The 21,971-nt window shown below is 43.5% G+C and overlaps 2 protein-coding genes across 2 annotated transcripts; both read left to right on the top strand.

Moving 5' to 3' along the window:
* Positions 1-1,090: 1,090 nt before the first annotated feature.
* Positions 1,091-10,576, top strand: LOC309720718 (centrosomal protein of 170 kDa protein B-like; the record flags this gene model as incomplete). The annotated part of the gene is made up of 12 exons (XM_082557856.1): positions 1,091-1,591; positions 1,907-2,116; positions 3,409-3,546; positions 3,686-3,775; positions 4,040-4,120; positions 4,267-4,323; positions 4,533-4,650; positions 4,884-4,896; positions 4,963-5,138; positions 5,261-5,773; positions 6,060-6,668; positions 10,479-10,576. Exons 3-12 carry the CDS (start codon positions 3,442-3,444, stop codon positions 10,574-10,576), a joined length of 1,860 nt encoding a protein of 619 aa, XP_082413982.1. The 5' UTR covers positions 1,091-1,591; positions 1,907-2,116; positions 3,409-3,441.
* LOC309720236 (inverted formin-2-like) lies at positions 7,053-12,946 on the top strand. Its single transcript, XM_082556935.1, has 4 exons — positions 7,053-7,130; positions 11,783-11,944; positions 12,032-12,293; positions 12,506-12,946. The coding sequence occupies exons 2-4, from the start codon at positions 11,816-11,818 to the stop codon at positions 12,745-12,747; spliced, it is 633 nt and encodes a 210-aa protein (XP_082413061.1). The 5' UTR covers positions 7,053-7,130; positions 11,783-11,815; the 3' UTR covers positions 12,748-12,946.
* The last annotated feature ends 9,025 nt before the right edge of the window (positions 12,947-21,971 follow it).

The following is a 21,971-nucleotide window of genomic DNA, read 5'->3' as shown; positions in this document are numbered from 1 at the left end:
GAGGTCAAAGCAACAACCTATCTACGTGTAAGTAACAGTAAATACTAAATATTGAATGTTGAGCAGCACGCAAGATCAACAGCGCACGATATGCTTTAAGGTAGCAGCCAAGGAAGATATAGTTTGTGTCTGTGAGCACCCATGTGTACAACCCCCAGACCCAGGAGATGTTACCCTTTTCCCTGGGGTGGAGGCAAGCAGCCCGCAGCCACAGGGAGGCCAAGCGTCCTGATGGTGTACAGAGAACAGGGGTTGTGAAGACCCCATACCTCACTCCGCTTGCTCATATGTCGTGTTGCTGCGTGCTCTTCTAAGCGAGCAGCTCCTGTGCTCACCTGACGGTCACCTGCACCAAGGAGCTGCTGTGATTGACGGAGCAGCAGCTCTCCGAGAACCAACATGTTGGACTTTCAGTTCCAGGTTTTGAGCCACAAAGTACTCATTGCCATATGCAGTAATCTGATTGGTCAAATCTGAGCCTGTTTAGAAAAAATAACTCCCAGATGCATCCACCCATGATGGATGTTTCTTTTTCAATCACTATGTGCTAAAAGACCTCCCTGCACTGAATCATACTTGTTATCAATCTCTGGCTCTCTTTCACAGCATGTCTTTTGTACTGTCTTCCTTCTCTCACCCTAACCAGTCGCGGCAGATGGCCGCCCTCTCACTGAGCCTGGTTCTGCTGGAGGTTTCTTCCTGTTAAAAGGGAGTTTTTCCCTCCCACTGTCGCTAAAGTGCTTGCTCATAGGAGGTCATATGACTGCTGGGTTATTGTAAGGTCTACCTTACAATATAAAGCGCCTTGAGCTTGTATAAATAAAACTGAATTAGTGTACACCCCCCCAACATACACACACGCACGCACACAGCGCAGGTAAGCAGCTGAGTCACATGTGAGGTAGACTCTTCATCTGCAGCTCACAGACGGTCACACGCAGAGCCATGAACCGGAGACGTGCACGTGCTTATTTACTTTTTTTTCTTTTTCTTTTTTTTTTTTTTACAATAGATGACGTCATCATCCTCATCCCCGTGTCAGCGTTGCGGTGACGTCACGCAAAACCGGCGCTTCCCGTACTGAAGCGACGGCGCTCCAAATCATGTGACCTCTGCCCGGCGCACGCTGAGCTGATCGATCAGAAGAATCTGTGCTGATTACCGATGAGCGGGTCTTCCGAAAACCCTCACACTGCCGAGCGCGCGACCGGAAACCGACCCGCCTTCACAATAAGAGTAGGCCGAGGGCAGCCGTTCCGTCACGGTCACACCTGCAGTCAGGTGTGCTGTGACGAAGTTACTCGCGTGGTCACACTTTTTACTCGTACATGAGTTATCCTCCATCATCGCTCCTCAGCAGACCAACGCTGAGGGGGCCGTGCTTTTCCGTGCTCAAGTCTTACAGTATGTAAAAGGGACTCTGAGCTGCTCTCCGGTTTAAGTCTTGCTGGATCATGCAGGTCTGACTTGCCACTTACACAGCCATTCGACTCAGTCGTGTGAGGTGTGCACCGCTGGATTGGCTCAGCACACACCATCCCTATCGGTACAATCTGCAGAATCCTGCCTACCACGTGACTTTAGCCAGCAGGTGAACCACTGTTTCATTTTAATCAATGGCTAGTTTTGTGTGAACAAAAACAACATGAAAATTCAGTCTGACTCACCGAAATTACAACATAGTGCCTCTGAGTCTAACTACTGACCACTGCCAAGCCAAATGTATGATAACAGAGCTCCACAGCGACCTCTGCTGTGGCAGTACCAGGTAATTTGACAGCCAGCCCCGGTGTGCCTGCCTCAGACTCGGTCGGTGCTGCAGTGGACTGTAATATTCTATTTTTTCTAATAAAACCTGTTCGAACCTCACTGGGCATGTTATCAGGTGCGGGCTTTAATTGTGAAGGTCTCGGCAGCTCTTCCGGTGCGGTGGTCGCTGTCGCGGTGCGTGTTGACGCAGCGGGTGCGTCAGGAGGAGATGTTGTAGAGCATCATCGGAGCCGAGCCGCCCCAGTCCGTGTGAGTCCGGATAACGGGACCCGCTCATGCTCTGCCCGCCCCGCAGCACGCCAGCCCCAGATCCAAGAAGCGAAGAGCAGCGGGGAAGAGCCCGGAGGTAAGAGAGGGGGAGGGCAGGGCGTGGAGGAGGAGAGCCTGTCTGTCATCTGTCTGTAACTCCCCCACCCTTCACACACACACGTCTGTCGGAACCGGACAGGAGGAGCAGCTCTGGGCAGCAGCCGCCGAGAGGCGCTGAGGCCTGGAGAGATGCTGCTGAAGAGCCGCTCCTCTCCTCCAGCATCAGCTCAGTGTCTGTGGTTGTCTGTGTGTATGTGCATCTGAGTGTGTGTTGTCCACACTTGTCCACATCATGAGCAGTTTTCTTCACTGGTTCTATGCCGTGATGAAAAACAGGAAGATCCCCCCCTCCCTTCCCCAGACTTTTTTACCTATGGAACCCTTTGGAGTGAGCCGTCCAATCACCTCTGACCTCCTGAGAAGGGCAGAGCTTCACAGAGTGAGCTCCAGAGTGGATGTGAAGTCTCAGTGACTGATGGAGGAGCTGATCTACTCCATGTGTGCCCGTGTGTCAGCCTCTGATTGGACAGAGCGTCTGTGGCACTGCTGTCTGTGCTGCAGAGGAGCTTCATCTATCCTTCAGCTGTGTCTGCAAGAGCTCCTGCATACAAAACCCAGTGCTCAAACTCCAAACTCTCACTTCATCTGTTCGTGTGGTTCACACAAAAGTATTGACAGTACTGATGATACTGCAGTATATGTGCAGAAAAACACTAAAACTGAAGTTTTAATGTCAGTGACTCTCACCTGTGCGAGTGTGTGTGTGAGATCATGTGGTCATTTGACAGTTGGATATTTCCTGTTAGAAATAGGAAATATCTTTAACCCCTTCCCAGGAAACAGAATCATCTCTGAGCCGTTATTTCAAATTAGAAGTTTTATAAAGCGCTCGTGTTTTATTTTCTGCTGGTCAGTGCTTTAGTTCAACTTTTAACTCTAAAGATGAAATGAACAGTTGATTTGCTCATGCTCTGTGTTTTTAATAAATATCACATATTTGACTGCATGACCCCGTTTCTGTGCCGAACCTCTGTAATCAGAGCACTGTGAATAAAAATGTCTGTAGGAGTTCATTCAGTGCTTAATTGAAAGTTGAAGGTGTTTGAACCTCAGACTCAGGCTGGTGTGGACAACCTGCAGGTCCTTTTGGACCTGACTACACACCTGCAGGTGCCTCAGCTGTCAGGATTCAAACACACACAAATCAGTAAGAGCAGGATCGTCTGAAATTACTCATTTTGTCTGATTAAATATTTAAAATCTGTCACGGTGGCACAACAGGCCCGCACAAACCCACCTGTATCACCTGCCTCTGTCTTCATTTCCCAGGATGCTCTGGGGTTTCTCAGCAGGCCTGTGAAGATGAGTGTGACATCATGGTTCCTGGTAAGCAGTTCGGGGACTCGACACCGCCTCCCCCGAGAGATGATTTTTGTGGGCCGAGAGGACTGCGAGCTGATGCTTCAGGTGAGGCTGACCTGTGCAGGTGTTCGGGTTAGTAGAAATTGCCTCCCTCTAGGTTGGTCTGAAAAAGGAAGTTGTAATGGTGTCTTGTTTGAGTCGCAGTGAAAGTAAGCAAAAAGAGTTGTATGTGTGTGTGTCTCAGTCTCGCAGTGTGGACAAACAGCACGCTGTCATCAACTACAACCCGACCACTGATGAACACCTGGTGAAGGACCTGGGCAGCCTCAATGGGGTGAGCCATACACAACATATCAGTACATTATCATAGGTATCCACCAATCAGCAGCAAACACAGGTGGGGGGTGGTGATGCCTAAAGTCACAGGTTACAGTACAAAGATTTTTTTTTTTTTTTATTAACTTAAAAAAATTTAATTCCACTTTAATTTAAACAGGCAAGAACTGTAAAATCACAAAAGAGTGAAAACCTTCAGAGTGGACTTCAGCATCATAATCAGAAACTTTCACCTGGACGTTTGTTTGTTTGTTTCCTGCAGACATTTGTAAACGACCTTCGGATTCCTGATCAGACCTACATCACCCTCAAACTGTCCGACATCATCCGCTTCGGATACGATATCCTTCAGACGCACACACGCACTGTTTGTGTGCGTGTCTGTGCGCGCCTGTGTGTGTGTGTGTGTGTGTGTGTGTGTGTGTGTGTGTGTGTGTGTGTGTGTGTGTGTGAGATAATTTTAATATTTTTCTGAGCTGTTGTTCACATTCTCACGTCTACGTTCTGGAGAAAAGTCAACACAAAGTCCCAGAGGAGGCCCTAAAGGTTGGTGTTTGTGGGTGTGTGTTTTCTATTGTACAAATTACTGCATAGAGGGTGTTATTTAATTTCCTTGTTTAACTGCATTTAGTTTGCATTTCCAAAACTACTCAGAGCGTCATGAATTTCTCATGACTACACACAGCATGTACAGTACCGTGAGCACATGCAATTTGCAGTACCTTGAGTACGTTTGCCTCGTTCTTCTGTTTCAGCATGAGAAGTACAGCAGTCAGCTGCAGATGAGCCTAAAGCCTTCAGAGGGGAAGAAGAGTGACGTGGATGAGCGGGCGAGAGGCGAGAAAGCGCAGAGTACCAAGAGCCTCGCACAGGGTAACAATAATACAGCAACAGTACTGGCAGTAAATATACTGTGTATCAAATGTACTCCTAACAATACTGGGCGTAATACAAGCAATAACACAAAATTTTGACATCACACAGGGTCAAAAATATACTGCACTGTACAAAACATAATGTAACACAAAACCCTGCACCAGAAAGCCTGGTGCAGGGTTAAAAAGTACTGGATCAGGTGTCTGGCCGCTGTGTGTTCCTGTACGCAGATGATGTGTTGCTGTTTGTTCTGATGTATTTTTTACTATAAATCTGCTCGTTCAGGAAAATGTTTTAGTAACAAACCAGAAAGTCGTTTGTTCACGCTCCTCGGGACACTTTGATTGGTCGGCAATTTCACCTATCACACGTTTCTGTGACAGAGGCGCCGGTGTGTCGGCCCACTCCTTTGTATGGCCAGCCTTCCTGGTGGGGAGAGGAGGATTATGGGAGTAAAGTCCAAACCAGCGATGAGCCACATTCAGGTACGCACACCTTAATAAAGTGGAGGAGTGCAGTAAACTGGTGCTGTATAAATAAAGCTAAATTGAGCTGATGGTGCGTTATTGATGATGTTGGTGAGATGTCATCTCTTTGCCTCTGTCAGATGTTCAGAAAGACGCTCCCTCTGCAGATCCAGAATTTTCTGCATCGCTGTCAGACTGTCAGCCAAAGTCCGCCTTCCCTTCGTACCACCGTGAGCCGAGCTACTTTGAGATCCCCACCAAGGACTTCCAGCACCCTAAGTCCTCAGGCGCGGAGCTCCATGAGATCCCCACCAAGGACACTGACACGCCCCCGGCCCCACCCTCACTTCCCACTCCGACTCCGCCTGTCGTTCAGAGCCATGCCTCCTTTACCATTGAGTTTGATGATTGCATGCCTGGGAAGATCAAGATTAAAGACCACATCACCAAGTTCTCCACTCGCCAGAGGAAGCTGCAGGCTACACCCACCAAGACAGCCATCATGGCCACACCTGCAGAGGTGATGTCAGCAGAGAGCAAGGTGGCTGACTGGCTGGTCCACAGTGATGTAAGCATGATGAAGAGACGCCCACCGTCTGAAGACGTTTACAGCACCAAGAGTGACCTCGCCATGAACATCAAGACCCTGAAAGGTCAGAGTTGCACCTGTGTTCCGGACCATACCTGTGTTACCTGTTTGTCATTCACAGGTAATCGGGGATTATGCTTCCTGCTGGTGATAAAACCTGTCCAGCACTTCATTGTTAACAATTTATTGACACACGGTCCCTGAATCTTCTGATATTTCTCTGATTTTACTGACCCCACTAAACTTCTGTCTTTGTTTGAGGCTATCAAAGCTTCAGTCATACACTTGTGACCATTGAGCTTCAAAGTTCAAAAGCTAGTACTCACTGACATCTTTATTCCTGTCTTTAGGTCACCACCATGAGGATGGGACCCAGAGTGACTCAGAGGACCCAGTTCTCAAAGGAAGGGGTAAATCCCACCACTCGGTCCGCACTGAGCACTCTATGCAATCAGAGCTGTCCCAGGCGTCGCAGCAGGTCATCCAATCAGGCCAGTCCATCCATAGTCAGCTACACCAACCACTGCAGTATGCTCCACCCAGACCGGCCTCTGCCTCACCCGTAGCCCCTGAGAGGCCCCTGTCCCAGAGTCCTCCTAAAGCTCTGTCACCCACCGAATTTCCCAAACAGGCGCCCCCCGAGCACCTCACTCAGCAAGCTTTCATCATTGAGTTCTTTGATGACAACCCACGCAAGAAGCGCTCTCAGTCCTTCACCCACAACCCCGCCCATGCTGACTCGTACTCCACACTCAGAGCCAAGTTGGAGCGGCGGAAAGGCGGCGAGAGGCCGGCATCTGTGCACGGCCACATCCCTCCCACACAGCAGGTGACGGTTCCTCTGAAGAGTCAGAGCCATGGCGGCCCTCAGAGGTCAAGCTCTCTGAAGAGAGAAAAGACTGAGGGGGAGGCGGCTTCGTCGGCTTCCTCGTCTCGCTCCTCATCGGGCATCATCATCCGTATGCTGTATGATAATGATGTAACCGTTGTGTTCCTGCCTATAACACATATGTGGCACACACGTACTACACATTTACAGCATCTAGCAAAAACATCCACAATGATGACAATATCTGAACTAAAAACAGAAACATCAGTGTGGCTAAATATACACAGCAAAAACTGGAGTGTTAAAATTTCAGGGTTAAAGATGTTAGAGTTGATTTCCACTCTCAAAGTGTCATTTTAACACATTCTGATTCAAATAGTGTTCAGTGTTGGAGTTATTAAACAGTGTTATTCAAGTCCAAGCAAATGAACTCTGAAGAGAGTTATTTAACTTGGCAGGCCCCTGGGCTTCTGCCCAGGTAAACCCGTGGATCAATAAATAGTTTGCTCTGCCGGGCCGATTTTCCATGTGCTTCTGCTGGTTACACCGTGGTGGATGCCTGCCGTACTCATTGGAGTATTTTACACAAACGGTAAGTTATTCAAACTTATATAAAATTCACGGTATTCTATCGGCGCAGTGAGGTTTTCTTGATGTTTCTTGGTGTTCGGTTGCTGAAAACGAGCTTTAATAGAGGAGGAGATGTGTCGAAAATTCTATTTAGCCTCCAATGCTAATGTTAATGTTGCAGTCTTTTTACTCGTGATGGTAGACACTGCACGTGGAAGCGCCGCGCCACGTTCAGCTTTTTCCCTGTTCACACAGACACGTCTTTCTCCACGCCAGTTCATGAGCGTTTTTGCTTCTCTGTTTATTCAGAGCAATTTTTTCACAATTGATAAGTAAATAACATCCCAAAATAATTGAAGAGAGCTTGTTTTAGTCACTCCTGCTTTTACTTTGACATTGTCAAAGGCTTTTACTTTGGAAGTCAAAATCAGAATGACTTGATATTGATATGGTATCACTGTGGGGCTGTATACTGTTGATCTAAAGTGGAATTATCCTGTTGAAACATGAATTTTTCATTTAAGAGCATTTTGAAATCGTTAAAAGAGTAGGTCGTATATGGACAATTTGAAAAGGCTTTTATTTTGGAAGGCAAAATAAGATGGCCTTGATAGTGACAGGGCACAATTAGGGTACAAGGCTGTGTCATATAGTAGTGATGGCCAAATGAAGCTTTCCGAAGCACTGAAGCTTGTATTGAAAAATGGTTCATTACTCGAAGCTTTTCAACACAGTCCTCTCCGGTGACATCTGGTGGCGAATATTTTGAAGAGCAGCTTGAATCTGCAAAATAAAACAGACTGCTCAATAAAAAATTCACTGGGTGAATGGGTTAAATGCAGAGGAACTATTTCCCTATGGGGACTAACACGCACACTCAATCATCACTGCTCACTCAAGAGTGGAGTTCTCTCTGATATTGGGCCACCGTTCCGTTGCTTTGAACATGTAATTGGTTTTGTTTTCTCGATTGGGGGGCTGAAAAAAATGTAATGCGTATTTGCGTAATACATTTTGATCAATAAACTTTCCCTATTTAAACATGCACTATGGTGTGGCCTTTCTTTGCTCATAACTCCTTTATGTTGGTAAATACAATAAGTGAGCAACATATACAATATACATATGAGACTGCACAGCACATTATGGAGTATGCCCCTGCTGTGGAGTCCTGCCCCCATCTACTTGTCATTTAATCACTGGACAGCTGGACAGGTTCATACAAAATATTAGATTAGGCCAATTGTCCTATACATATTTTTGACCTAGGGGTGGGATTGATTGTGAACTGGAAAGGGAAAATGCTTAGGGGCTGAGTACGGCTGCATCGTTACTGATTTGTAGAATCATTTTGATTCGATACAGGATCCGATTCAATTTGATTGGAATCTTGAAAGTTTTGCCTCAGTCAGAAATATTACAATTCTGGTCATCTATCAGTATATATCCATAATTTCGTATCTATTAAAAGAAAGCTGACACATGTGAGACTTAATTAGAGATGTAAACAGAGAGTTATGAACCTGCAGCTGCAGAAGCCAGCGAAAAAAAAAAGAGGCAAACACAGCGCGGACCCGACGACACACCAAAATCTGACTCTGACGCGTCGGGTCCGCGCTCTGTGTTTACGTTTGTATGCAGAATCCGTAAACCTGCTCCCAGGTACTGTTTTAGCTGTATGGTGTTTGACGACATGTTGTGAGGTTTAACCTGAGATGCTGGCGTTTCAGGCATAATAACGTTAATTTACAAATCGACACAGGATTGTAATGAATCAATATAAATTTATCCAATTTAGCATGGATTGTAATCAGAAAGGCAATAATCAAAACCCACCCCTAATCAAGAACTTGCAAAGTAAAAACATGATCTATGTCAGGTAGCCCTTTTGTAATTTACATTTAAAAAGAGGATTAGTGTTACTGTGCGCTGGCTGAGTCTGTTTCTTTTCTTAGAAATAGTTTCTCCTGCCCTGGAGAAAATCCACTTGCATGGAACAGAAGAGGCTGTGGAGTGCAGGAACTGCACTGCAAGCTGGTAGATATGCAGGTATTCCTGGGTCCTGCAGACTATCACCTAAAAACAATAAACAAAATGATTTTCTAAACTGTAGCAATGTAATGTACGTATAGTGTCAAATACATTGTTGTAGTCTTCATCAGCTTTAATTCACATGGAAGTGTTCCTAAAGTCATATGCTGTAATGAGATTTACATTATGAAAACATGATTTTGGACATTTCAGGTTTTTCACTTCGGCAGATAAAATGAATTGAGCAAAATCAACTCAAAATATTCCCACACGCCAGAACGTCCTCTCTTCCTCGCTGGCTCCATATCTGTCAGTGGAATGATCACCTCTTCGCTCTATGTCACCATCAACACACTCCACGAATCCCGTGGATGATTCACTTCCTTATATCCGTTTGAATCAGGTACCGAAGCAGTTACGTGCGTAATGAAGCTTCGGACGTCACTGGTCACGTGACTTTTGCCAAACGAAGCAAGCCTCGACACAGTGCTTCTGAACCAGTGTGTTGTTTTTTTCGACACACGCTCCGGAGCGTCAGCTTCAAGCGGGCCATCACTATCATATAGATCTAACATTAGAGTTTGAAAAAAAAGAAAAAGGAAAAAAAAAAGCCTAAATTATATGTTATTATGTTCTTAACATACCTGTTAATTCACTCGAAGTTGGCTTTTATTTTGAAATCCGGTTTCCACATCCATTCCGTAATACTTTGAATACACAGGGAACGTAAAACAAACTGGAGGCTGGCTTGACTGCAAGTCTCGAATTGGAGGCCGGCTTGACACAAGTGACAGATTCCAGGTAAGTTTGTGTGATGAGCTTCTTCTGTTCCCGGTGAAATACACCTGTACCTGTGGGAGCAGCGGAGCGGCTGAAGCTGCTCCGTCCTCCGGCCGGTGTTGCTGAGCCGAACCCACCACAGCACCGAGTGAACTGAAGCTCAGACACTAAATTCGATTAATTTTGAAGGGAGTCCGGTTTGGCAGGCACAGCTCGACCTGTCAGCGGTTTTTAGCCACAACTGTGTTTAAACTTTTGAACCTTTGAATCGGAGCATGCGGGTCTGCTCTTATCCAATCACTGTATTGATCCATCAGCACTGAGATCAATGCATTTGTTCTTCTGTGAGGGTGTACCACTGACAGATATGCGCATGTGTACAGTGAAAGGTCTGTTTAAGTTGTTAAATGATGACAAACACCTGAGCTTCAGGTTTAAAGGATCATCCCTCAGTTTTTCCCGATACTGGAACAACTAGTGCTGAGTTTGTTTGCTGGTCCTTCTCTGAAGACTGAAACCTGCTGCTGCTGATGAGGAGCATTTGTTTCCGTGGTTAAAGTTCTGCTGCCGGGCGTGAGGAGGAGGCCACAGTTTAACCAAGCGATGAAGCATCTGTCCAAAAAGAGGAAGAGTCTTTATCCTGAGCTCATCTGCTGAGAAGGAATTTCTCCCCCCAGTCAGTCTGTCTTCACTCACACACACACCCACACACACCTTTACAGGTGAATTTCCTGCCTGTGTTTCTGCTGGTTTACACAGTCAGTGCTCACTTTATTAGGACCATGTTGCAGTGAGTCTGAAAGTTTCATGGTTGTGTTTAATATTCTGAAGCTTTACTGACGCAGGAAGGCTGGCTGGATGGGGGGGGGGATTCAAATGCCCCGGGGGAGATTTGAATCCAGGCCTCTGGAAACACCCTTTGACCATGTGACTGACCTACTCCACCTTTCAAGTTTAAAGTTCAGGTTTTCTCACAGCGGCGCGTTAATGTGGCGAGCGTGCTCAGCTGTCAGGACATGCACACGCACTGAATACCAGAAATACCACATAGCTGACATATTTCACCCACCACGCTGTGACGTGCAGTCACTCTTCTTCACTGATGAAGACTCTGCAACACACTGAGTGCAGGATTCACGTAGCCTTCAGTCTGATTCATTCACTTTCCAAATCACAGCCACGATAGCTGTGAGCGCTTCGTGTTTATTTTTCTGTTACTGGAGCCAATCATGTGCTTTATTATCAGTCTGTTAATCAGCTGATCCTTCAGCCTGATTCACTGCATTCTTCTTCTTTTTCTCTGTTTCTTGTTATTCATGCATTCCACAGAGTGCCTTTGTCCTGTCTTCCTTCCCTCTCCCAAACTGGTCTGAGCCTGGCTCTGCTGGAGGTTTCTTCCTGTTAAAATTGAGGTTTTCCTTGCCACTGTCACAAAACTTCTTACTCATATGGTTGTTGAGAGTACAAAGACAGTACAGCATCTCAAGGTGACTGTTGTTGTGATTTGGAGCTTTGATTCGGAGCTGAATAAAACCAAGTTAAAACTGGTCCACATCAGAAGTGTACTCGAGCTGTCAGTCAGGAACATAATTCAAATAATAATTTATGACACAACTAAAGCCAAATGGAGTCCAATCACAGTAAAGGACTCTGACCTCCTGAGCAGATAAAGGCGTCCACTGGAGGAGCTCAGTTTGTGACTCAGAGATGTGTTAATGAATGTGAAACTGTGAGCCCGAGGCAGGCTGACACGGGCGTGATGTCATCGCTTGTGTCAGGTCTGCTTGTCATGGACGTTAAAAAGATGATGATGTCATTGATTGTTTGTGATTGATTACCTGTATCTGTTTTAACCCTCGTCAGCTCAAACATCGGTAAAACCTTTAGCCTGTCATCATGGCAACCAGTACCAAATGGGGGGCGGTAAAGGACCAGTTGACCAGAGGCCCCGCCACAGTCACTGACGGCAAGGTGGAGGCCAATCTGGAGAACGCTGACCCCGAGCTCTGCATCCGACTGCTGCAGGTAGGAAAGAAGCAGAACCTCAGGAGTCCTGCAGGGGAAGGAGAGGGCGTCTCACAGCTCTGACCGATGGTCACTCTGCCCCTCCAGGTTCCCACAGTGGTGAACTACTCGGGTCTGCAGCGGCGGCTGGAGGTGAGTAATCAGTCATGGATGGTGCAGTTCCTTGAACTACAGGGTTTGGACCTCCTGCTGGAGGCGCTGGAGGCTCTGTCGGGCCGCGGCTGCGCCCACATCGCCGATGCTCTGCTGCAGCTCACCTGCGTCAGCTGTGTCCGGACCATCATGAACTCGTCCGCAGGGCTGCATTTCATCCTGGACAACGAGGGCTACATCAGGATGCTGGCTCAAGGTGGGTGGAGGACCAGAAAGTTAGAATGAAGCAGATCTGCCTTAAAACCACCTTAAAATCATATTTACACGCTACCCTGAGCAACAGGTAGACTCAGGTGGCTGTTCCAGCCTAAGCTAAGCAGGTAGCCGGTGTACCTGTGAGGTGAAGATGACGACTCAGAGTCATTACTTATGAAAGCGGTAACTCCACCTCCTCCTATATGCCCTCAGCTCTCGACACGTCCAATGTCATGGTGAAGATGCAGCTGTTCCAGCTGCTGGCTGCTCTTGCCGTCTTCGACCCTCGGGGACACCACCTCGTCTTCGATGCACTCGACAACTACAAGGTATGCTCATGTCCTCGTCCACTTCCTCCTCTCTCCTTATTTCCTTCCTGTCCTTCCTTTTTTCCTTTTTTCCCTTCCTTCTCGGTCTCCTCTGAGGTGATTTGTGATTTCATGAGATCAGTTTAAGTAATCTGAACTCTGCCTCACGATGGCAGTCAGGACAGTTGGCGCTCAGTCATATAAACAGTTAAATGTTGCTGTAGGTCCAGGTCACTTTCAGAGGCTCTCTTGGCTGATTTCATTTGTTTAGAGGGGCATGTTTACCTGCTTGATGGACGAACCAACAGATGTCGCATGAGCTGGATGGGGAGACATGAGCAGGCCATTTGGGTCGGTTTGAAAAGCTTTATCGGCAGGACGTTAGCAAAAGGAAGTGCGAGTCAGTTTCACTTAGTTTCAAGGCTAACATGACAAGCAGAACAGCTCAAACTGAAAGCCACTGGCTGACTACCTAAGTCAGCAGAGAGCTCACAAAGCTCCACCACAGCTCCTCGCTGCCAGGTGAGAGCAACGACGACGTGGTCTGTGTACCATCAGGGCGTAACTGCAGATACACCATAACAAACAGCTGAACCTCAGACGCTGCAGATCTTATCGTCCCCGCCCAGCCTGTTCTCACAGGCTCTGAACTTACAGCATGGAATCATGGGATACCACACGTGTGCACACACACACTCGTTTTATTATCTTAGTGAGGACATCTCATTGACAGCTTCTCCCTCGAAGAGCTCTTCAGCACCATCAAGGCATTCAGAGACCTCTTCCTTCGAACCCTCAAGGTCAGCGCCAATCGCAGTGCGGCTCAGTCTGCAGGACTCATACCCTGCCGCACGTTTGCATGTGTCATTTAAACTATGTCTCAGCCAGCCAATCGGCTCTGACTTGAACCGTGACAAAGTGTGGTAGCTGCCACACATTAGTCCTGTTTCCCTGTAAATGTTAAGCTCCGCCCTCTCTGGGGGGCCGGTTAGCCTGCTGAAGTTTGAACTGTGTGTTCCTTTTATTCTTCGATCAGGAGAACGAAGGTCACAGGGAGCAGGAGAAGAGGAGGAAGAGGTTGGAGGAAGGGAGGAAACTGAGAGAAGAAGCCCCCACCAGAAAGATCAGCAAGTCAGACACCATTATTTCACCTTAAATCCTCCCTCCTTAAATGGAGAGACAGGTGTCCCTCACCTGTCTCTCCAGGTGTGGCAGGTGAAGGACAGGTCAAGTGCAAGTGGAGAACAGGTGAGACATGTGAAGGGCCGGTGACGGACAGGTCGAGAATCAATAGCTGACATCAGCAACATTTTTCTGCAACAGTTTATCAGCAGCTGAATATTTAAAGGAAATGATGTGACAGCATCAGGACGAGAAGAAAGTTTGTAAAGATTAAATGCTGCTGTACCTGTGAGGCTGTCAGGTGATGCAGTGACAGCTTTCACCTGTTGTTTGTGACACGTGCGCTAAGCTCACAGGGGAACGTGTGTCTGTGCTGCAGTTAGGACAGACATGGCCAATTGGGACGAAGGATGCACCGTCGACAACCTGCTGGCCGAGATCAGGAAGGGCTGCAGGCTGAGGAAGACAAGCCCACGGGCAGAGCCGGACGGTGGGGTCGAAGGTGAGAGCCCGGCAGGACTTCTGCAGACTTTCTTGTCGCTACTGCTCGTTTGACAAAGCCTGTACACATTGACAGTGAGCTGTGGAGTCCCTTTGATAAGGAACTAGAGGAGGCAATAGTCAAAGTTAATGTTAAAATAAAGGGGAAGCAAATTGTGCAGATTCAAAAAAGTCAGTGTGAATAATTTGAATAAAATGTACAGTTCCTTTGTTCAAAAATGTGACCGATTGTATTTTATAAATGTCACGGTTTGCCGGGGCAAGCCGTGTGGAATTATTTAGGACAAGGACGCGGCAGCTCTGGTGCAGGTGAGTATTTATTAACGAAGGAAATACAAACAACAAAGGCACTGGGAACATGAAACTGGAACCTAAACTGGGTAAAACTAACAAAACAAACCAGAAACGAAGATGCAGGGAGGTCCGGGGAAATACACATGAAGAGATGCAGGGAGACCGAGGGGAAACAACACAGACGAACCAGCAACTACTATGACAGAAGACGCAACTTAAATACACTCAGAGAACACAGGGAGATTACACACAGGTGAGGAACACAGCTGGGAGTGATTAACGTGACGAGACTAGGGAGTCAAACTGAAAACACTCACATAAGACGCAGACCTTCACAATAAAACAGGAACTTACACATGAAAGGACACAAACTAAGAAACGCAGACTAGATACAGGGCACACGGGCAGAACAGAGTAAACACCAAACAGAGGAAGAACAGAACCAAAATCGCAATAAGAGAAAACACAAAACGCTGGGTTAAAAGGACCCAGAATCATGACAATAAATTAAAAAGAATGACTTTTTTTGTTATCAGTATTTATAATTTTTAATGACATTTTGTTAAGTTCTGTACCATAGTTAACAGTTATAGTATTTTCCAATGTTAAGCATTTATATTTTAAAAATTCTAATAATCTTATATTTGCGTTTGTTTTTAATTTTTTTAGAACACTGGAAGGCTAGAAATGTTTTTCTTTTGAAAAGAAGAATAACAGAACAGATCAAGGCTTAATGTTTTATTTTGTAGCTAATAAAGGGGGCAGGTCTATCAACAATATTTTATTTGTACCTTTTGAAAAAGCCAACAAATTCCTTTTATTATTAATTTTAACACTCCTGCTCTTTTAATTTTTAATTCAAATGATTGTGGAAGGGCAAAAAACAGTGCAGGATACTGAAAAATGTTTAAATAGTTAGGAATATTTAGAATAATTAGCAAAATGCAGACTTTGTATCGTACCTGTGCATTAAAAAGTAGACATGTAGTAGACTGTTTCTTCTAACTTTTTGCCTGTTTTCTTTCTTTTTTATTTTCATATGTTGTCTTTTCATTGTGTGATGGGATTTCCGGCTCTTTTTAGAAAACCGGCTCTTTCGGTTCGGCTCACTAAAAAGAGCCGGCTCTTTCGGCTCCGAAACAGCTTTAACGGTTGTTTTGTTGCTTTAATTGATTTATTATTAACAATAATATAAAATTATGCACAAAAGGAATTACTAACGTAAAAACAAGTGGTTTTATTTATATATGTTTATATATAAATATATGCGGTGGCCCCTAGAGACAAAACACGTACAAACTCCAAAACACATTTCTAGCATGAACTGAACTTCCAAAGCAGAGCTACTAGATCACTTAAATTACACAATTGAAAGCATGTGTGTATTGTTTGTGTATTTATACACAGGCACTCATATATATATTCAAATAATTTTAAAAAAAGTTCATTTACCTGTTATTACCACACACCAAATCCGGTCATTGGTACTTGCTGGCTTGTGTAGCCACAAGATAACAAAGGCTCAACACTGCGCCCAGCATCCTGGAGCACTTCTGTTGTTCTTTTGTACGTGTTTTGAGTTTTTATGTGCTTCTGAGTTTTTATATGCTTGAGTTTTTACGTGCTTCGGAGTTTGTACGTGTTTTTACGTGTTTTGGAGTTTTTACGTGTTTTGGAGTTTGTACGTGTTTTTACGTGTTTTGGAGTTTGTACATGCTTCAGAGTTCGTACGTGATTTGAAGTTTGTATGTGCTTTGTCTCTAGGGGCCACCGTAAATATACTTTTATTTATTCACTCCACATAAAATGTAATAAATAAATCATATAATACAAAAATCAACTATTCACATTTCAAGTTTTAACTATTTAAATTTTCAGCTTTTTCCTTTCACAAATTTAAAGTGAAAAGAACACAAAACACTGCAAACCACAACACAATTAAATATAAATTATAATATGAAAACAAAAAGAACATGCATATTCTCTGTCATATGGACCTGCATGAATAAACTTTCTGAATCCTTTATCATCTGCAACTGAAAATAGTTGTGGATGATTATATACCTTTCTAATGTGACGTTGTTGTCCCTGGCTCTTTCTCTGTCTCTCCCTCCTGCTCTGTTCCTGTGCTACTGCGAGTGTAACTACCGCCCCTCCCCCCTCTTCCCAGTGTAAAGCACAAGGCTTGCATGCTGAGTGAAGCGGGAAAAAAGTGCGAGAGAGAGCGGATGAGAGAAAGAATGTTTATATGTTCTCTCTCTTGCTCTCTCTCTATATATATATATGTGTGTGTGTGTGTGTGTGTATATCATATATATTGTATATCTTTTGTATATAAACTATAAACTTTCATCTTCAGACAAAAATTATATGACTTAAATTACTTAAAAATTCTGCCTGGTCTTGTGTCTCTTTGTTTCTGTAACATAAATAACAAGCCAACATTTTCCTCACGACACCACTGATCAGCTCTATGGACCCTCAGTTTACCTGTACACATCCATCTCACCTGTCAGCTGTTTAACACCTGCTGATGAGTCAGGAAGCACGTCCACGTGTCCTGGTGTTAGTCTCCTGTTTATTGCAGCTGCTGTTCAATATAATGTAATGTCGACACAAAATTGTGCACAAAATAAGTAAATGCAGTTTGTTTCCTGAGTGCAGACCTGCTGTTTCCCTCAGAGTGACTGTTCTGGGTTAAAAATGACAGACTTTAAAAGGAGGCGAGATGGACACAGAAAATTACACAGCACTTTATCAGTGGCTGATATCCAGTCACCAGCTTTAGCAAACACCAGACTGTCAGGTGACGTTTACATCACTGTTTTATTTGTTTCTTGGAAAATCATTTTGGCTCAGATATAAGTCAAGTTTTATAACTGTACAGTTTTACTTAAGCTCAATGTCATACTGCAGAATACGTGTTAGACTGAACCATTCGCTTTTCTTTATTATCTGCTGTTCGTATGTACAGGATTTTTTTTAACCATGAATTTTGAAATAAAACTAACATGAAAAATCGTTTTTATTCAAGGAGAAGAGAGAAAGCGCTATCCACCAGGAGAAGCGTCTGAACCAGCATGCTGTTTGTGAATACTGAAAGACTCCAGCCTGTCTAGAAATACTTACATTATCTGTTTTTTAATATTTATTCAACTAAGCACAATTATCTGTTAGAAGTTTTGGGGTTTACTAAATTAAGAAAAAAAATCAGATTACTGTATTTTCCGCACTACAAAGAGCACTTAAAATCCTTTAATTTTCTCAAACAAAAATGCATGAATTCTGGTTGAATTCTCACTGACTACAAACCTATTTTATGTGATTTTATGTTTCAAAAAAAACTGCCCAAAACTGTTTTAGTACGACTTTGGTAAGCTACAAAGCTGAGCATTACCGCTACCGTAGTCACGAGCTTCCCAGAGTAATCTGGGTCCAAAACGCCGTCCTTTAAGGTCCCAAAGTCATACAAACGCTGCGGCATCACTGAGAGTTAAAAACTGTCTAATTTATTTCATCTGTAATGATCAGCATTGCTGCTTTACGGTGTAACAATTAAGTTTAACATCCAGGCATCCATAAAAACATTCATACATTCTTATATAGTTATATAGTTCTATACTGTGTATTGTGTATTTTGTTGTACAGTTATTTTATTTTCAACTTTAATTTATATATTTTATCTTATTCTTTCCCAGTTAAATTTACCCTTTATTCTAATTTGTGTTGTACAGTTATTTCATTTTTAACCTTAATTATTTTATATTTTATTCCTTCCTAGTTAAATTTACCCTTTTTCATTTTTTCATATTTATTTCCTATCTTATTCATAGCCTTGTCCTTTTTTTTTCTTTAGGTCACAAGCAGTTGTCTAAGCATTTCACTGCATATCGTACTGTGTATGACTGTGTACGTGACAAATAAAATTTGAAAACAGAATTTATTCAATTTAATTGAGTTAGAAGTTAGCAGGAAGTTAGCTCGCTAGTTTCCACCTAAACATGATACAGCATGTTCTGAATGAGAGATTTCTAATAAGAAAAATAAAATAATACATCTCTTTTATCACTTCCAAAATGATTGAAGACAGAAAACTAATCAGCAGTGACATTTGTAGGGTTACAGAAGTTGGACTAGCTGGTATATAATGATTTGCTACGTGATCACTAGCGGCACAGCTATGTTAGCATAATATAAACACAGTGATGCTGGAGGATGAATGCTAACTTTTGTTCAGAAGAATTACGGAGATAATCCATCCACAATACATCCATATACTCCAACCACACCGGAATAGAGCAGTAGTGAGAGAATTCTAGTGATGTGTTGGTCACAAACGAAATGGCTCCTAGAGCCGGATCTTTGACGTGAACGACATGAGCCAAGGAGCCGTGGTTTTTCTCTCACCCTCTCTCTCTCGCACTTTTTTCCCGCTTCACTCAGCACGCGAGCCTTGTGCTTTGTGCTGGGAAGAGGGGGGAGGGGTGGTAGTTACACTCGCAGTAGCACAGGAACAGAGCAGGAGGGAGAGACAGAGAAAGAGGCAGGGACAACAACATCACAATAGAAAGGTATAGTAATCATCCACAACTATTTTCAGTTGCAGATGATAAAAGATTCAGAAAGTTTGTTTATTCATGCAGGCCCATATGACAGAGAATATGCATCCTGTAAACGACCACGGCAGACCCAGTGGCATTTTGATGCTTTTATTAATCCCTACACGGTTGCTGTACATTCGCACTCAGAGCTGCAGCTCTCTCGCTTCCAGCTCAACATAACACCAACAACCCAACCACAGGACCCAGTACAATATTTAATTCGGTGGGGCGTGATTGCGGATGCCGTGCAGGTGCGTCCGCCTCCTCTGCACGGCACCGCAGGCCACGCCCCACCACACATCTTTTTTGTTTTCTTATTTTAATTTATATTTAATTGGGTTGTGGTTTGCAGTGTTTTGTGTTGTTTCACTTTAAATTTGTAAAAGGAAAAAGCTGAAAATTTAAGTAGTTAAAAGTTGAAATGTGAATAGTTGGTTTTTGTATTATATGATTTATTTATTACATTTTAGGTGGAGTGAATAAATAAAAGTATATTTACGGTGGCCCCTAGAGACAAAGCACGTCCAAACTTCAAAACATGTATTAACTCTGAAGCATGTACAAACCCTGAAGCACGTATAAACTCCAAAACACGTAAAAACTCCATAGGACGTACAAACTCCGAAGCACGTACAAACTCCAAAACACTAAAAACTCAGAAGCACATAAAAACTCAAAACACGTACAAAAGACAACAGAAGTGCTCCAGAATGCTACGCGCAGTGTTGAGCTTTTGTTACCTAGTGGCTACACAAGCCAGCAAGTACCAACGACCGGATTTGGTGTGTGGTAGTAACAAGTAAATGAACATTTTTTTTTAATTATTTGAATATATATGAGCGCTTGTGTGTAAATACACAAACAATACACATATGCTTTCAATTGTGTAATTTAAGTGATCTTAGGTAGCTCTGTTTTGGAAGTTCAGTTCATGCTAGAAATGTGTTTTGGAGTTTGTACTCGTTTTGTCTCTAAGGGCCACCGCATATATTTATATATAAACATATAGAAATAAAAACACTTTTTTTGTACATTAGTAATTCCTTTTGTGCATAATTTTATATTATTGTTAATAATAAATTAATTAAAGCAACAAAACAACCTGAAGAGCCGGTTGGGAGCCGAAAGAGCCGGCTCTTTTTAGTGAGCCGAGCCGAAAGAGCCAGTTCTCTAAAATGAGTCGGAAATCCCATCAGTACTCCATACTTTGCTCGGACATAAGCGCTCTTTCAGACTCATTGAGTCTACCTGCGAGAACAAAAAGAGAACAAAAATCACTCAAGAAATCTCATCCTTGTCACCAAGATTATTGTGGAAAAATACACTGAGCATCGACCCAAACTGACTTTCTCAGGTTTATCGAAAGAAGCTTCAAACCTTTGCAAAGGGATCAACACAGCATGGACGGGGTTCATACCAGCACTGACAAACAGGCAAAATAATAACAGCTCCTCTATAGCCATACAGATACAGTGAAAATGAAAGTGTTTTTGAATTTTATTTTCTGTAAATCATTTGATTTATTTAATAGATTAAATATTATATTTTAGAGGCCGTTCTAATCTGATATTCCATTCTAGGCAAATTGACAGCAAATAAAACTAAGTACACTTTTAAAACTTTTTTTTAAATTAATTTTTATTTGAATTCAATTCCATTTTATTTATATAGTGCCTAATCACAACAACAGTTGCCTCAAGGCGCGTTCTATTGTAAGGTAGACCCTACAATAATACAGAACCCAACAATCATATGACCCCCTATGAGCAAGCACTTTGGCGACAGTGGGAAGGAAAAACTCCCTTTTAACAGGAAGAAACCTCCGGCAGAACCAGGCTCAGGGAGGGGCGGCCATCTGCTGCGACTGGTTGGGGTGGGAGAAGGAAGACGGGATAAAGGACAGAAAAACGTTATAATGTAATGTGGTGAAATTATTATCAACCAGGTGGTTCATGAGACAATTACTTTAAAGTAGTTTGGTTTTAACATTTACAATGAAGAATTGTAATAAAAAATGTAATGCATTTAGGCTACGTCCACATGTATACCCAGGTGTTTTTGAAAACGCCGCTTTTTTGATGCAGGTGTCAGGTAAACTTTAACGTGCTCGTAAGAAAACCCTAGAGAAGAAATTAGGTCTCTTCAGTGGGGCATTTCTTTTGAAACTTTTGACAATCACATTGTCAATATTGTCTTGGCCATTAAACATTAACTCCAGCACAGTGTTTGGATTTTTCCACTTTTCCCGGAGTTCATTGAATACTTTCACACTGACTTCTTCAGTGTTCTCGAAGGACATTTTAAGGTTTTGGGACAAAATTTTAGCCCAAATCCTGTTGGTAAACCTGTTCATAATGGCTTTATCAACCCTTGGAGGCAATTCCCTTGTCTCATTTGCATTGCTTATAGCGTGCAGAACCAAATCTTTAGTGAAGCTTTCAACAACTTTTATGTACTCTTCTCGGTTTTCAGATATAGTGAGTACTCTTTTTGGTAAAGCCAACAGGGGTTCTGTAAACGTTGGGACAGTAATATCATCAAGCCGTTCGCTCAGATATAAAATCAAATATTTCTCCTTGCAGTTATGTGCTTTACAAAGATTGGTGAAAATGTCCCTGTTGATATTGGTCAGCCTTTTTGGAGATAGATCCAAATTTTTCTCGTCAATTTGAGGCCAGAGTTTTTCACGCAGGCGATCGCTGATAGAGTCGGGATTGTGCCGCTGTGTGAAGTCCTTGTATTTAGACGAGGCTTTGGCCTCTGAAACTACCAACTGAATAACTTTGTAAACACACATCTTTTCTTCAGACAGATAATCAGATGCCAGAGTGATGTCATAAGAACCAAAATCTG

This window comes from Aulonocara stuartgranti (assembly GCF_965226115.1).
Source record: "Aulonocara stuartgranti genome assembly, chromosome: 13".
NCBI classification, from domain to species: Eukaryota; Metazoa; Chordata; class Actinopteri; order Cichliformes; family Cichlidae; genus Aulonocara; species Aulonocara stuartgranti.
The sequence above is the reverse complement of the archived record's forward strand: the minus strand, read 5'-3'. Positions and strand labels throughout refer to the sequence as shown.

What these genes read in the sequence shown, in the direction of transcription:
- LOC309720236 (XM_082556935.1), top strand. Translation starts at nt 11,816, where the DNA reads ATGGCAACCAGTACCAAATGGGGGGCGGTAAAGGACCAGTTGACCAGA. An exon ending in TCTGCATCCGACTGCTGCAG is followed by an intron (nt 11,945 to 12,031) that starts GTAGGAAAGAAG and finishes CTGCCCCTCCAG; the next exon opens with GTTCCCACAGTGGTGAACTA. An exon ending in CATCAGGATGCTGGCTCAAG is followed by an intron (nt 12,294 to 12,505) that starts GTGGGTGGAGGA and finishes ATATGCCCTCAG; the next exon opens with CTCTCGACACGTCCAATGTC.